The 15,090-nt window shown below is 42.3% G+C and overlaps 1 protein-coding gene across 5 annotated transcripts in view; it reads left to right on the top strand.

Annotated features, from left to right (window-relative positions):
* The window catches only part of HERC2 (HECT and RLD domain containing E3 ubiquitin protein ligase 2), a 272,108-nt gene that overhangs the window by 158,906 nt on the left and 98,112 nt on the right, over positions 1-15,090 (top strand). For 4 of the 5 annotated variants that reach the window (XM_070497080.1, XM_070497069.1, XM_070497078.1 and 1 more), the window contains exons 41-50: positions 19-215; positions 440-670; positions 1,843-1,981; positions 3,496-3,639; positions 7,334-7,476; positions 11,064-11,331; positions 11,479-11,630; positions 12,096-12,194; positions 14,006-14,174; positions 14,268-14,393. In XM_070497080.1, the coding sequence (XP_070353181.1) occupies positions 19-215; positions 440-670; positions 1,843-1,981; positions 3,496-3,639; positions 7,334-7,476; positions 11,064-11,331; positions 11,479-11,630; positions 12,096-12,194; positions 14,006-14,174; positions 14,268-14,393 (1,668 nt within the window). The remainder of the gene's footprint in view (positions 1-18; positions 216-439; positions 671-1,842; positions 1,982-3,495; positions 3,640-7,333; positions 7,477-11,063; positions 11,332-11,478; positions 11,631-12,095; positions 12,195-14,005; positions 14,175-14,267; positions 14,394-15,090) is intronic. The other variant, XM_014829918.3, reaches the window with a different exon arrangement.

Genomic DNA, 15,090 nt, shown 5'->3' with positions numbered 1-15,090 from the left:
TTGGGTGTTCTCTTTCAGAATCTACTTTGAGGAGGCGGAGGGCTCGCCCTCAGGCCTCTCTGACTGCCACCCACAGCAGCACTCTGGCAGAAGAGGTGGTGGCGCTGCTCCGCACGCTGCACTCCTTGGGTCAGTGGAACGGACTCATAAACAAGTACATTAACTCTCAGCTCCATTCTGTCACCCACAGCTGTGCAGGAAAGCCATCGGAGGGGGTAGGTGCTTCATTTTCAAATCTGCTGGTTTTTCTCTGTAGAATGTTGATTTAACTTTTATCTTTTTAAATACTATATATTTTGCTCAAAGATGTATTTTAAAATATTTTTACTGAAAATATTGAAGAAACTAATGTAAAAATGAATTTGGCTTAATTATAAATGTGTAAGAAACAGGCAGCTCCCTGGATCTCTTCTTCAAGTTTTCTGTCTGTCTGCATCAGGCCCTGTTAGAGGACTACCTTCCCGACTCTGAGAACCCTGAGGTGGGGGGCCTCATGGCAGTCTTGGCTGTGATCGGGGGCATCGATGGTCGCCTGCGACTTGGGGGACAAGTGATGCATGATGAGTTTGGAGAAGGCACTGTGACGCGCATCACCCCGAAGGGCAAAATCACTGTGCAGTTCTCAGACATGCGGATGTGTCGCATTTGTCCATTGAATCAGCTGAAACCAGTAGGTGAACTTGTGCTCAGTTACTAGGTAATAAGGGTTTTATACTAGAACTAGATCCTAGCATCCATGCTGGTAAGAACTTGATTCTTGTAGTCTATGTCTGCCATCCAGGAAACCATCCAACCTCAGGAAAGCCTCCTTTCGTACTTGCCATGTTCGCTTTGTGCTCCTCTGATCAATAGGGCCTGTCTCACAGAGTTATACAGTGTCATAGATCATACGTCTTATTTTAGTGTCATAAGATTGAAAGGGCATTAACAACTTAGAAAGTACTGTGTAACTATAAGTTAGTTTTGTTTTAAAATATGAATTTATGAAGTTTATTTTTTTGTTTGCTTTTTATTTATTTTTTTGGTAAGGAAGATTGGCCTTAAGCTAACATTTGTTGACAATCTTCTTTTTGCTTGAGGGAGATTGTCCCTGAGCTAACATCTGTGCCAATCTTCCTCTATTTTGTATGTGGGATGCTGCCACAGCATGGCTGATGAGTGGTATGTAGGTCCACGCCTGTGATCCAAACCTGCGAACCCTGGGCTGCTGAAGCGGAGCATGCTAACTTAACCACTATGCCACCAGGCCAGCCCCATGTGAAGTTTATTTTTTATTGAACAACTCAACTTTTAAAAAACCCTAAAAATGGTTTCTTTAAGAAAGTGACTTTTCTTCATGTAGAAATGTTTATTAATTGTTGTTGAGTGACATGACTTATATAGTAGCTACTGTCATCTTAAATGTATGATTTAGGGATGCATAGGGAACGTGAGTGATTTATATGACTTTGATGTAGCCTAAGTGCAATTTGAGTATATCTTTCTATACAATACTGGTTTTGATTACTATAGGAATATATACGCATTTTAGAAAATTTGAAATGTATAGAAAATGCCTAAAAAACAAAATAACCACCATCCTGTTGTAATTATTGTTGTGAAGTTTGTAAAAGGTAAAAGTTGATAAAGAAACCTTGGTAAACTTAGGTTATATTTACTACACATGTAAGTCTCTATCTTGCCTTTAATGTCATCTTTTAAAGTTGTTATTTTCAGATATAAAAAGACTTAGGGATATGTGCAGTATTTCAAAATGAAGACTCATGGTTATGATAACTTTCAGAACATTTCGTGTGTTTATTTCATGGACACGCTTTGAAGGTTTCTGTGTTCTCTCTCCAGCTTCCTGCTGTGGCGTTCAGCGTCACCAACCTACCATTCACGGAGCCCATGCTCTCTGTCTGGGCTCAGTTGGTGAACCTCGCTGGAAGCAAATTGGAAAAGCACAAAGTAAAGAAATCACCTAAACAGGGTTTTGCAGGTCAGACCATGGTGCTTGATGAAACAGCTACAATCTTAACTGGTGTTGTTTGGACAATGTTTATTGTTTGTTGGAGCAAGTTCCTGTCATTGCTGAAGTCTTTGGGTTCAGATGGGTTTATCATTTGTTGAGTTACAGTGTGTATGGTGGAACCTTGGGCATGGTGATCAAAGTGTGTGATACAAAGACAGACGCCACGTTGGGGGCAGCACCTGGAGAACCCTTGGCCTGCCCTCGCTTCCCTGTGCCAGCATTGATTCTGAGCAAACATTCTGAAGAGAGTCTGTTCTGTCTCCCTCCTCATCAGCTCTCCTGCCAGGGCCCTCTGGTCCAGGTGCCTTCAGAAGCTTTGCTCATGGTCTCGTCACTGCTAGATCCAGCAGTGCCTGCGTGTTTGGACTTGCCTTGCTTTGTACCTGTGGATGGTGGGCTAAGACCAAGGCCATCCATGCTTGAACTCTGCCTTCCTTTGGTCTGGAATACTGCTCTCTTGATCTTCCTTACATTGTCCCTTTCATGTTCTTTGAGAGTTCTTCCCCCTGACTATTCTTTGCACATTGGAAATCCTTTTGGTTTCATCTGTAACTTCTGGCTTATGCTGCCTACCTTCTTGAGTTTTCTTGCTCATTTCTCCCCATTCCTGCCTGTGATTGCTGTTGCAGCATTTATGATGGTGACCACTTTTAACTCTGAATCTCCAATTCACATCTCTGGCTGGAGGTGCGTGTGCATGTAAACCACAGCATGTCCAGAATTCACTTAACCTTGTTCCCTAGCCAACATTTCCCATCATAGTGAATAAACCTGTCTCCCACGTAATCAGGCTCAATGCCAGAGAGGCACCTATGCCTCCCGTCCCACATGCTGGTCCTACCTTCTGTGGCCTCCAGCATGTCCTGCTTTGGAGTGCTTCTACCAAGACTATTCCAGCTCTGCTTATAGTCTACCTGCACCTGTGTGGCATCTTTCTTTGTTCCACAGTCAGCCCACGGGCATCATGCAAGTGTTTGATTAGATAGGACTCTAGAGGGGGCCATGATCTAGATGAGGTAGAGAACTATATGTTGTATCTGAGAAAATTGTCTTGGAGCAGTGTTGGCAAGAAAAGGTGAAAATATTTTGTTTGTATCTGGTTGAAATTTCAGCAATTTGAGAAACATTTGATTATACTAATATTAGTTAACATGGTTCTAACTGTGTTTAACCCTTTAATCCTTACCCCAATCCATTGAAGTAGGCACATGGGAAGCAGGAAAGGGGAAAGAAGACCTGGAGAAGGTAGGGGATGCTCACCCAGAAGCACCAGTCATAACACCAGGAAAGACGGGTTCTTCATTAATGACAGTATTTGGCATGGTCAGCTAATTCCCACAGGGCAGGCCATTGTTTCTGCCATGTTGCAGCAGTGGCACGGAGGTACAGGGAACAGAGCAACTTCCTCAGGGCCGTACAGCTGGTGAGGAGGAGAGCCTGAGCAGGGTGTGCGATTCCTGCTGAGTCCTTTTCTCCTACAGGACAAGTTGACCTGGACCTGCTGAGGTGCCAGCAGTTAAAGCTGTACATCCTGAAGGCAGGTCGTGCACTGCTTTCCCACCAGGACCAGCTCAGGCAGATCTTGTCTCAGCCAGCTGTTCAGGAGGCCACAGCTGCTCATACAGGTATCTTTTAAGGAAGCTCTTATAGATCTGTAAGAAAGGCAGTTATTCCAATAGAAAACAGGCAAAGAACATGAACAAGCAGTCCATAAAAGGGTAAATAGTGATGGCTTCTAAATGTACAAAAAAGATGTGCAACCCAGCCAGTAATTGATGAACTGCAAATGATATTGTCATTGTCTTAGACAAAGATGAGGGGATCTGGTGGGGAGGGACGGAAAACAGTGCTCTCCTGCCTCACTGTTTAAAGTGTGGCCATGGGCCAGCAGCAGTGGCGGCACATAGGAACATGTTAGGAATGCAGACTCTCTGGCTGTATCCAAGACCTAAGAAATCAGAATCTGCATTTTAACGAGACCCTAAGGTGGTTCATATACACCTAAAGCAGCACTGCTTTAACATATTGCTGGTGGGAATTTAAGTTGGTACAACCATCTAATGGGCATTTGAGGACACGTTAGACTTTAAAATGCATACACACACACACACACACACACCCCTATCTAAATCTGTTTGTCTATCTGTCTATATCTATGTCTGTATATCCATTGACCAGCAGTTCATCTTGTGGGGGTTTATCACACGAAAAGGCATGAAGATACGTGTTTACAGATGCTCATTTTGGCTTCTTTCTTGGTATCGTTTTTATGTTGAAAACTGAAGATACCTAAATGCCGTTATTAAGTAGTGTATCTATACAGTAGAATACCATGGCGCCATTCACAATGATGATACATATATGTGTTCATTGCCCTGGATACATGAAAACGATAAACAAAAAAGCACATTGCTATGTCTGTCTGTTTGTCAATAGGCCATAGATTCATCTGCTTACCAAAATAGTGACAGTGGAATTTCAGCTGACTTGATTCTCTTATACATTTCTTTATTACTTCAGTTTTCTGGAATGAGCTCATATCCCTTTGAATAGGAAAAAACCAAAGCTATAAAGTATTTTTTGATCATCTACTATTGAAAGACTTTGTGATAAGTATTATGGGGACAAGGTAGTTTTTGTTTATGGTCCTTCCTATCTGGGGTCAGGGTAGGGAGAGAAAATGAACATAGATGGCTCTGTCCAGGGTCTGGGCCAGTGTGCTGTGAGATGTGTGAGCACAGTTCTACAGGTGTCCTGGGGACCCCAACAGCTGAGGGCTGGGGAGGGCAGCCTGTGAAGGGTGTCGCAGACCCTCAGTGCAAGGTGACAAGGACTCTGTCCTTGTGGAGGAGATGGTAGGAGCACTGACATAAGCAGTGAGTGTTGGAGAGAGTGTTCAGGCGTTCTGCTTTGCAAGGAGCTCAGAATTTATCGATGAAAGTGAGGCTAATGCTGGAGAGGTCAGTTGAAGTCATGTGATAGAGAGTGCCTTGAATACCAGGGTGAACCTTAAGGCTGACTTGGAAAGCTGTGACAGGGATCCACATGATAAAGATTGATATTCTGGATGATAAATCTACTACGAGTATTTGAAACAGGGAGATCATGGTGATGAGAGAATCCTGTCAAGTGATGAGGTGTCTTCCAGGGGAAGGCATGAAAAATGGGAAGGAGCTTCCGGTAGACACTGTGATGGTGTGGTCTTTTAGATGATAACTTTATGGAAAAAGTCAAAGACGGCTGATGTTTCAAGCCTGAGTCATAGGGAGGACAGCGAGGAGTGCCTTTGACAAAAATTAGACAGTCCAGTGGAGTGTGGGGTGTTTTGTTTCTTAATCCTAAGAGAAGAGGGTGTTGTGGATTTAGTTTTAACGTGCTGAATATGGGGTATATCCAGAGAAAGTGCAGATTCATTCCATATTTGATGGTGGGAACCTTGAAGATAATCCACAATTGTAGAAGGAAACCCAAACCCAGGAAATTGGACTGGCTGTTCTGTGGTCACCAGGATGAGAAGCTATGGCAGTGCTAAATCTGGATTACCATTTGGCACTTGGGGCAGAGCACGGGCTCCAAACAGAGCTGTTGAGGGCAGGGCTTGACACACTCCCATGCCACTTGTTTTTTTATAAAAACTTTATCGTTTTGTGGGAACACAGCCACACCTGCTTGTTGATGTGTCATCTCTGGCCACTCTTGCTCTTCAGTGGCAGAGCTGAGTAGCTGTGAGAGACCATGTAGCTGGTGAGCCTGAACTATTCACTCTCTGGCCCTCCAAGAGAAAGATTTCCATCCCCTGGACTAGAGGATTAGTAGAAATGATCGCCAGACCAAACCAGCAAACCCAAATGCTATGTGGGACTGATTGGGCTCAAGGCAGTGGGTGTCAGTGGGTCTGGAGCAAATGGGAAGTGCTGGCTGTCTCACCCTAAGCTCCTCAGATTAAAACAGACAAAAGGATAATGCCCTGACCCCATGACAGATTTGGAATTGGTATCAGTTTATGGTCTGAACGAAGTTAGCAGGAAAAGCCAGGACTAGAAGTACAAACTTGGGAGTGTCCATGTTAGGGGTTAAGCAGTGTGTGAGCACCAGGAAAGAGAGTATATGATGTCCTTGGTCAGAAATCTGGGAGGCAGCTTTTTCTTGGTTCTAAGGAGACAGATGAACTAATGAAGGACAGAGGCCAAAAAGCAGAGAGTGGAAAATTCTTCAGAGGCTAGTTTTTGGTATCTCAGCCTTAAAGATTTTGGTTGTCTAGCTCTTTGAAGAGGTAGAAATCATATCTGGCTTAACACACTCAATGCATTATCTTTTTTTTTTTTTGAGGAAGATTAGCCCTGAGTTAACTGCTGCCAATCCTCCTCTTTTCACTGAGGAAGACTAACCCTGAGCTAATATCCATGCCCATCTTCCTCTACTTTATATATGGGATGCCTACCACAGCATGGCGTGCCAAGTGGTGCCATGTCCGCACCTGGGATCCGAACCAGCGAACCCCGGGCCACTGAAGCAGAATGTGCGCACTTAACCGCTGCGCCACTGGGCTGGCCCCTGCATTATCTTTAATAGTAGAGATGCTTGCAGTTGAACATATCACACATGCATATATGTTTTTAAAATTTCCATATGATGTTTTATAAATCAAATAGAATGTTGATACTAACATGTCCCAAAGGTTATACCAAATACAGTACTACAATGTGATTCTAAATATGACTACAGAATGAAATAAACAAAATGTAGAAATGTAGAAAACATACTGTGTAATAATGTAATATAAAAATAATATATGCTTTCCTAGGACTGTTATAACAAAGTCCCACAAATTTGGTAGTATAAAACAAGAGAAATTTGTTCTCACAGATCTGGGAGCTAGAAGCTTAAAGTCAAGGTATCCACAGGGCCATGCTTTACCTGAGGCTCTAAGGAAGAATCCTTCCTTGTTTCTTCTCAGCTTCTGTTGGTTACTGGCAATCCATGGAGTTCCTTGGCTGACAGCTGCACAACTCCAATCTTTGCCTCTGTTATCACATGGGCTTCTTCCCTCTGAGGGTGTGTGTCTGTGTCTTCACATAGTCTTCTTACAAGGACACTAAACATTTGATTGAGGGTCTTCCATAATTCAGTATGTCCTTCTCTCAACTTGGTATTATCTGCAGAGACTCTATTTCCAAATATAATCCCATTCATAGTTGATGGGGATTACAACTTGAACATATCTTCTTTTTTTTTCCCAAGTAATTTTATTGAGATCATAATGGTTTATAACATTCTGTAATTTCAGGTCACACATGCATATTTTGTTTTTAAATTCAGATGATGGAGCAGCTGTGTCCCCTGACCTTGGGGATATGTCTCCAGAAGGGCCGCAGCCACCAATGATCCTCCTGCAGCAGCTACTGGCCTCAGCCACCCAGCCATCCCCAGTCAAGGCGATATTTGACAAACAGGAGCTAGAGGTACAGTTGGCACCCTCAGCGGTTTCAATTCAGTGCATTAAATTGTGAATAACTTCTTTCCTAGATATGTATTTTCTTAAGGATATAGTCTGAATTTTAAATGGTAGGCCAAAATAATTCTTATGATTAGTTAAGCTTTAACCACATTTATCATAGAACATTATACTAATTAGAGAATGAATGCATTGAAGTTTGACCTTATTTTGAATTTATGTGAATTATTTGAAAAAATTAACTAGATTCAGCATGGATCAGATGCTCAAATATTGGTGGAGGGATCTTTTTCCAGGAAATAGTGTTATTAAAGGAGCCCCATTAGACTTAGGAATATTGCATGCCCCTGTTTATGTCATTTACTCCAAAGCCCTTCTTAGGAACGCTCTGTTGCTGCCAGGTCCTTGGTCCTCATCCTGTTTCAGAGCACATGTGCTACACCATGTAACTCGGGCCGGGACTGTGGGCACATTCCCATGGAAGAGACGGCATGGGACCAGGTCTAAGAGTGATGGGAACTTTCATGGCCTGCAACATGGAGGGCTAGGTATTTTAATATATCCTTCTTGCTAGGTAATACATAAAAAATTCTGGTTAAAATATCAACGACAAAAACAAACCTTGATTGCTCAGTTTAGCTGGCAGAAAGTACTCTGATAGAAATGCTCAGTGACTAAGACCCTGTGGGGAGCCAGGATCCAGAGTGAGCAGGCAGCTGTGTCAGGCCAAGGGCAAGGCTGATAACACCCCCAGAGTGTAGGAAGATGGTGGGGTACAAAGAGAGAAGGCAGGAAATGGTGGACATGGGGTAACAGGGAGGGGGTGCAATGCCTTTTCTGACCTGGCCTGAAGGCTAACTAACTACTTGTCAGGTCTGAAAAGCTCTAAGATGAGAGATCAGGTTAAAGATGCTGGAGGGTGGTGGTGTTTCCAGTCATCTGTAGAGATAAAAAGAGGACACTGAGCAATGAAGAAGGGTGTTGGGCAAACTGTACCCCAGAATCACACTGGTGGTGCCCAATGCTAAGAGGAAAGGTGCAGAAGGAAACACAGAGTTGTCCTTTAAGAATTGGGAATGGCTATTGTACTGAAAAGAAATCTTCCATTGTTTTGTCTCCATTGATTCTGATGGAAATTAAGCCAATATTCTTATTGTTCTCTGTGAAATGTTGTTTTTTCCCTCTGGCTGTATTTAATATTTTCTGCAGTTTGACTAAGATGTGCCTATGTATGTATGTGTTTTTTTTCTCCTATCCTCCTTGAGGTTTGCTTAAGTTATTTGCATTTCTGGCTTGATTTTTTTTTTTTTTCCCACCACCAAATTTGAAAACTTTTGTTCATTACATATTTTCCTGTCCCACTCTCTTTTGTTTTTTTCTAAGACTACCATTACACATCTGTTAGAGTATTAGTGAGTTTCTGTTTATTATTTTTTAATCTTTTTTGCTTGGTTAAATTTGTATTTGATTTGTCTTGAAGATCAGGGTACTCTGCTTTGTTGGGTCTGATCTGCTGTAAATTCATCCAAGAAATGCTTTATTTTATATTTTCATATCTCATACTTCCATTTGCATCTTATTTTATAGTTTTATATCTCTCCTGACAGTTCCCATATCTTCACCCCATACATGTATCTGTGTACTTTAAAGCATATTTCTGACAGCAAACAAGAAATTTGACATCACTAATTCTAATAGCTGGGCCACCTGTTGGTCTGCTCCTATTGGCAGTTTTTTCTCTTGATTATAGTCAGTTATTGGTTCTGCTTCTTCACATATTTAAAAATTTTTATTGTATTCTAGAAGTTTCGGACATTACGTTGTGTTGGCTCTGGGTTCCGTCAGCTTCCTCTGGAGGAAGTGGAATTTCGTTCTCACAGACAGTTCAGTACATGGCCGTTCTCCTTAGTCCTATGGAGGTTTGGTTCTGGACTTTTTTATGATGGTTTATTTTTGTTTTGCCCTTAGTCCTGGTTTTTGGTCCCTAATTCTAAGGGCTTTAGAATTTCTTCTGGGGTTTCAGTGGAAACCTTGACATCTTGACCAGCTAGCTCCTTCTAACTTGGTTTTACTTGGACCTCAAACTGTCTCCCTAGCACTGGGTGGCTGTAGAAATCCCTCCAGCCTTCCGGCAGTCTCACATATGCTCAGTTTGGAATCAGCCAAGGATTTGAGGGTAGTCTCTGTGTACATTTTGTGGCTTTTTCCCTCTGTGGTTCCTCCCTCATTTTCTCATTGCTCTGGCAAGCCTGAATTCAGCCTCAGACTACAGTCCCATAATGCTGCCTCTGTCAGCAGCTTACCTGCTGGCTTCCCTTATGTCAAGGGTTGTACCTGTTCCAGTTTTGATTGCTTTGGCTATTCTCCAGTGCCTTCAAGCAGTTTTTAAAAATATTTTATCCAGAGTTCATAATTATCAGCAGAGGTTTAATCCAGTCCACCCTAAACTCCCTATTACTGGAACCAGAACTCCTAGCTCAGTCTGGTTCTGAGCTGTAAGCTTTTAGGATGAAGCTGGTCACTTCCAAGTTACTTAGATTTCACAGTAAAACCCCAGGCTTTGACACTTCCTAAGCACAGGAGGGATCAATGGTGTCCTCGGTTTCTTCCTAATTCCTTCCTCACATTCTCAGTTTAAAAAAATAGCAAGTCTTAGCTACTCTGAGAGCATTTGGAGATGAGAAGCAGAGAGGTACAAGAAGATCAGAGAGAGGGCTGCGTGTGCTGGGGAGGTTGGGAGTTCCCACCTGCAGACTGCAGAGATGCATTTGTTCATGGAGTCGTTGCAGTTTGTTTCCCAATATTTTGTATTTCCCTTGTTCTTTTATATCATGTTTAACCCCCAGAGTGGTTCTTTTACCCTTGAATAATTGAGAGGTGATTTGGTGGTATATCAGAGAGTGCCATGTTGTCTCTGGCCTGTCTTATGGAGAGGAGAGAGCAGGAGACTGTGGGCACTGCCCATTCCCAGGGAGGTGGTGGAGGATGCCTTTCTTCTTGCTCCATTGGGCCTCTCTCACTCCACGCATCTTGTTTCCCATTCAGAGCTTAGGGCTGCTGTGAAGTTTTTCTTAATGAACGTTGATAATTGGCTGATTTACTAGACTCTCTGTGCTGAAGCAAGAGTTATTTGGCTTCCAAGTCTCTCCTCTGCATTAAATTATGAAACTTGTGTTTGTCATTTTTTAACATGTTTTATCCATTCATTTTAAAGTACACATGTAAGTCTGGGTTTTCTATACTTCTGTGCTGCGGTACATGGAAGAAGTCCATAATTGCTGGTTTTTTAGACTGCTTGAGTCACCTAATTTCTTTTTTTTTTTTTTTTTAAAGATTTTATTTTTCCTTTTTCTCCCCAAAGCCCCTGGTACATAGTTGTGTATTTTTAGTTGTGGGTCTCTCCAGTTGTGGCATGTGGGACGCCGCCTCAGCATGGCTTGATGAGCAGTGCCATGTCCGCGTCCAGGATTCGAACCAGCAAAACCCTGGGTCGCCAAAGTGGAACGTGCAAACTTAACCACTCGGCCACAGGGCCAGCCCCAGTTGAGTCACCTAACTTCTACAGACCTCTTGGCTCTGCTCTCATTTCCTCAGGCTGCTGCATTGGCTGTGTGTCAGTGTTTGGCTGTGGAGTCCACTCACCCATCGAGCCCGGTGTTTGAAGACTGCAGCTCCAGTGAGGCCACAACGCCTGTCCCTGTGCAGCATGTTCACCCTGTCAGAGCAAAGAAGCGCAAGCAGTCACCCGTTCCTGCTTTGCCTATCGTGGTTCAGCTCATGGAAATGGGATTTCCGAGAAGGAACATAGAGTTTGCACTGAAGTCACTCACTGGTGCCTCTGGGAATGCTACTGGCTTGCCAGGTACTGCGTTTTCCTTGTGGATGTTTCACTTAATTTTCCCACCTGTTTGTTTGTAGGTTTATGTTGAAATACCAACATCAGAGGCCCCTCTGGAGGGCAAGTGCTAAGGGTCTTCACTGTGGGTGCACTGTGTGTGCTTACCTGTAGGCGTGGAGGCCTTGGTCGGATGGCTGCTGGACCATGCTGATGTGCAGGTCACGGATCTCTCGGATGCAGACACAGGGTCTGAGGAATGTTCAGACGAGGAGGTGGTGGAGGACGTGGATGACGTGGCCTATGCTGTGGTCAGTGCCTCCCCTGTAAGCACCCCTCTGCTGATGTCTGCCCAGCCTGTGCTCTGGGTTCCTCTGTGCTGCTCCCAGGGGGTGTCTCTACTGTTCTGCTGGGCACGTGGCAAAGCTGCTAAGTCCTGACTGGGTTTTCTGTGCCTTCAGTACTTTTAGCTTTAAAACAGACCCTTGCTCAACCATGTAATGATGTTGGGTTGTCATTAGAAGATTTTGTTAAAAAATCATGTTTTATGTGACATTGATTTCTGATTTAAGTAAATTGTTTTGTGGGATTAATTTGGAAGTGCCTTAGAAATTTTCTGTACTTGTAGATTTTGAGATTCATTTCTGTTTACTATGCTATTAATCTTTTTTAAATAAATATTTTTATAGTGAAAATACAGTGCTAAATAGAATATTATAGATTTCACATACTTTTGTTTTAAGTAGCTTTATCTGATTCAACACTTTGAACAAAATGTATTTCTTTTGTAGTCTACTGGTGCTGTTGTAACAGAGAGCCAGACTTACAAAAAGCGAGCTGATTTCTTGAGTAATGATGATTATGCTGTGTATGTGAGAGAGAATATTCAGGTGAGTAATTGTCTTAGGCTGGAGCCTTGCTCAGATTTTCATTCAGCAAATGTTTGAGCATCTCCTTTGTAAAAGTATCAGTGGACACAGGTCCCTACCCTCAGGGAACCTGCATTCTAGATGTGGAAGACAGACAGTAATCAAACCTGGCAGACAGACTATAATTTATTAGAAGGTGGTGCATACTGTGGAAATGAGAGAGAGCAGACTAGAGGGATGAGGGAGGTGTAGGAGGTGGAGAGGGGGCAGGATCAGTGTGGGAGTGGAGGGAAGGTAGCATTGAGAAGTGAGCTTGGTGCAGAGGCTCTTGCGGTGTTGAGGGGCTGGCTCAGCAGCTACTGGGAAAGTCAGAGACCTGGCAAGAGAGGAAACATCTGGTCTGTGCAGCACCCAGCAGGGAGGCCACTGTGGCTAGAGCGGAGTGAACAGAGGACAGAGTAGCAGAAAATGAGCAGGTAGGGCCAAGAGCAAAAGGTGGTTTGTCCACAGTGACATGGCACAGAGACATGTGCTTCTCCGCTATTCTCACTGTGGACACTTTAATCTGTTTTTGCCTGTTTTTCTTATATCATTCTCACTACCATCTAATTTTAAATCTAGTTGTGCTTTTTTATGTAATCCTTTATCTACCTTAAATATTTTCTAACTTTTGTTCTAATTAGTATACTTCAGAGAAAAATCTCAGAAATCATCTCATTTCACCTGTACATTGTCAGTATGTATTCTTAATAGATAAAGAATTTTATTTTTAACGTAACGACATTACTGTTACCTAACATTACCTAACAAATAAACAGTAATAACTTAATATCATCTCGTATTCAATGCTGGCTAAAATATTCCCAGTTTTCTCAAAAATGGCTTTTTACAGTAATTTTTTTGAATTTGGATACAAAGAAGATTATACACCTTACATGTGGGTGATGTGTCTCTGAAGTGTCTTTTTAACCTAGAACACTGTCTCCCTCCTTTTTTCCTTTTCATGCTATTTATTTGTGGCTAAAACTATGTTGGCCCACATCTTCCTCCCTCCTCTGCATTTCCCATAAAGTCAGAGTGAGGGCTGGAGGGTGATTGGACTCAGGCCATGTCTTAGGCAAGAATGCGTCATGTAGACCAGCGCGCAGTGTTGCTGGTGTAGGTCTTGTCAGCCTGCTCCATCCGTTAAGAAGTTCTGTATTAAGAAGTTCTCTATTAATTGTTCATATCGATGCTTCAATAGCCATTAGTGTCATTGCTTAGACCCATCACGAGGGGTTGCACAATAATGATTTTCTAATTTTGTCATCCCTTCCAAATTTATTAACTTGAGTTCCACTCTTTGAAGAGAACTTTCTTACCCACTTTGGCCACTCTTTATAATATAGTTTGTATAGGAATGGCAAAATAAATGCTTGGTTTTTTCAGTTTTTTTTTGGCTTTATCAATTTTCGGAATTGTGAATTGGTGCCCTGGTACTTGTAAAGGTGACCAAGAAGCTTTGTTTTGCTTATTATTATGATAATATATGTATTGGCTGTTATTGAATTTGATATGTTTCAGCTATTATTTCTCTTGATGAGATTGTCCTTTTGAGTGAACCCATTAATCTTTGCTAGCTCCTTTGCTTTATGGCACAAGTTGATCCAGGCTCATCTTGTATATTTCCTGCCCCAGACATCAAGCCAGCCAGTTTTCTAAAGAGCTCTGGTTCCACTCAGTGTAAAATGATATTGAGAGCACATCCTGTGTGCTAGTGGAGATCCTTTCTTAGGAATAGAATAATGCTCTTTATTCACTGGGCTGGATTTTTTATTTAATTTTAATTGTAGGTGGGAATGATGGTTAGATGCTGTCGAACTTATGAAGAAGTGTGTGAAGGAGACGTGGGCAAAGTTATCAAACTGGATAGAGATGGGTTACATGACCTCAATGTGCAGTGTGATTGGCAGCAGAAAGGAGGCACTTACTGGGTTAGGTATATTCACGTGGAACTTATAGGTGAGCACATTCTTTATTAAGTTATTTTGCTTTTTCTTAATTGGAGACAGAATTCCCAGAAATGAATGCTAATTATAGTGTTGGAATCTCTAGGCTATCCTCCACCAAGCTCTCCTTCTCACATCAAGATTGGTGATAAAGTTCGAGTCAAAGCCTCAGTCACCACACCAAAATACAAGTGGGGATCCGTGACTCATCAAAGTGTGGGGGTTGTGAAAGGTAATATTACTAGGTATCAAAATTCCAAATGTTAGCTTTTCATCAACAAATGTAAACTCTTCATTTTTCATTCAAGAGCTAGAAAAACATGTATGAAGAAAACTTTATAAGTGGTGTTCTTTTGCTTGTCAGTGCGTTCTAGACTAGGAACACACCTGTAGTTGAACAGAGTCAGGTTTATTAACTCATTGCAACTTAGGGGATGCATGCCCTGGGAAATGGGCCATCTTCATAAGCAGGTGTAGCAGAGGACTAATGGAGTTAGTGGTGGGGGTTTTGGGAAGGGTTCAAGGAAGCAGGGTAATTCTGAGACTGGCTATCTTAATAAACTCTAAGACTGGGTATCTTAAATAAATAAATAAGTAAGTATCTAAGTAAATAAATATCTTAATCTTGGAGCCAGGATGAAGTTACAGTTGGCAAGTTGTTCACATTAGCCAGGACAGGAGGTGTCTGATTGTGTTTGTGGTTTGGGTTAGATTGAAATTTGATCAGACATGACTGAGGAGTGGTTTTTGTTTTTGTCTCAGTCCATCACAGTCACAAGGTGGCCTTGTCTGATGTTGGTGTTCTATAAACTTGTTCCATCAGTCATTCTGCCAAATAGCCTATATCTGAGTGTCAGGCTAGCTCCTGTGGTCAAAGACTGCTTTTCTCTCTCTCTTTTTTAATGCTATATATAGATATTTGGGGTTGA

Source organism: Equus asinus, chromosome 2 (assembly GCF_041296235.1).
Source record: "Equus asinus isolate D_3611 breed Donkey chromosome 2, EquAss-T2T_v2, whole genome shotgun sequence".
NCBI classification, from domain to species: Eukaryota; Metazoa; Chordata; class Mammalia; order Perissodactyla; family Equidae; genus Equus; species Equus asinus.
The sequence above is the reverse complement of the archived record's forward strand: the minus strand, read 5'-3'. Positions and strand labels throughout refer to the sequence as shown.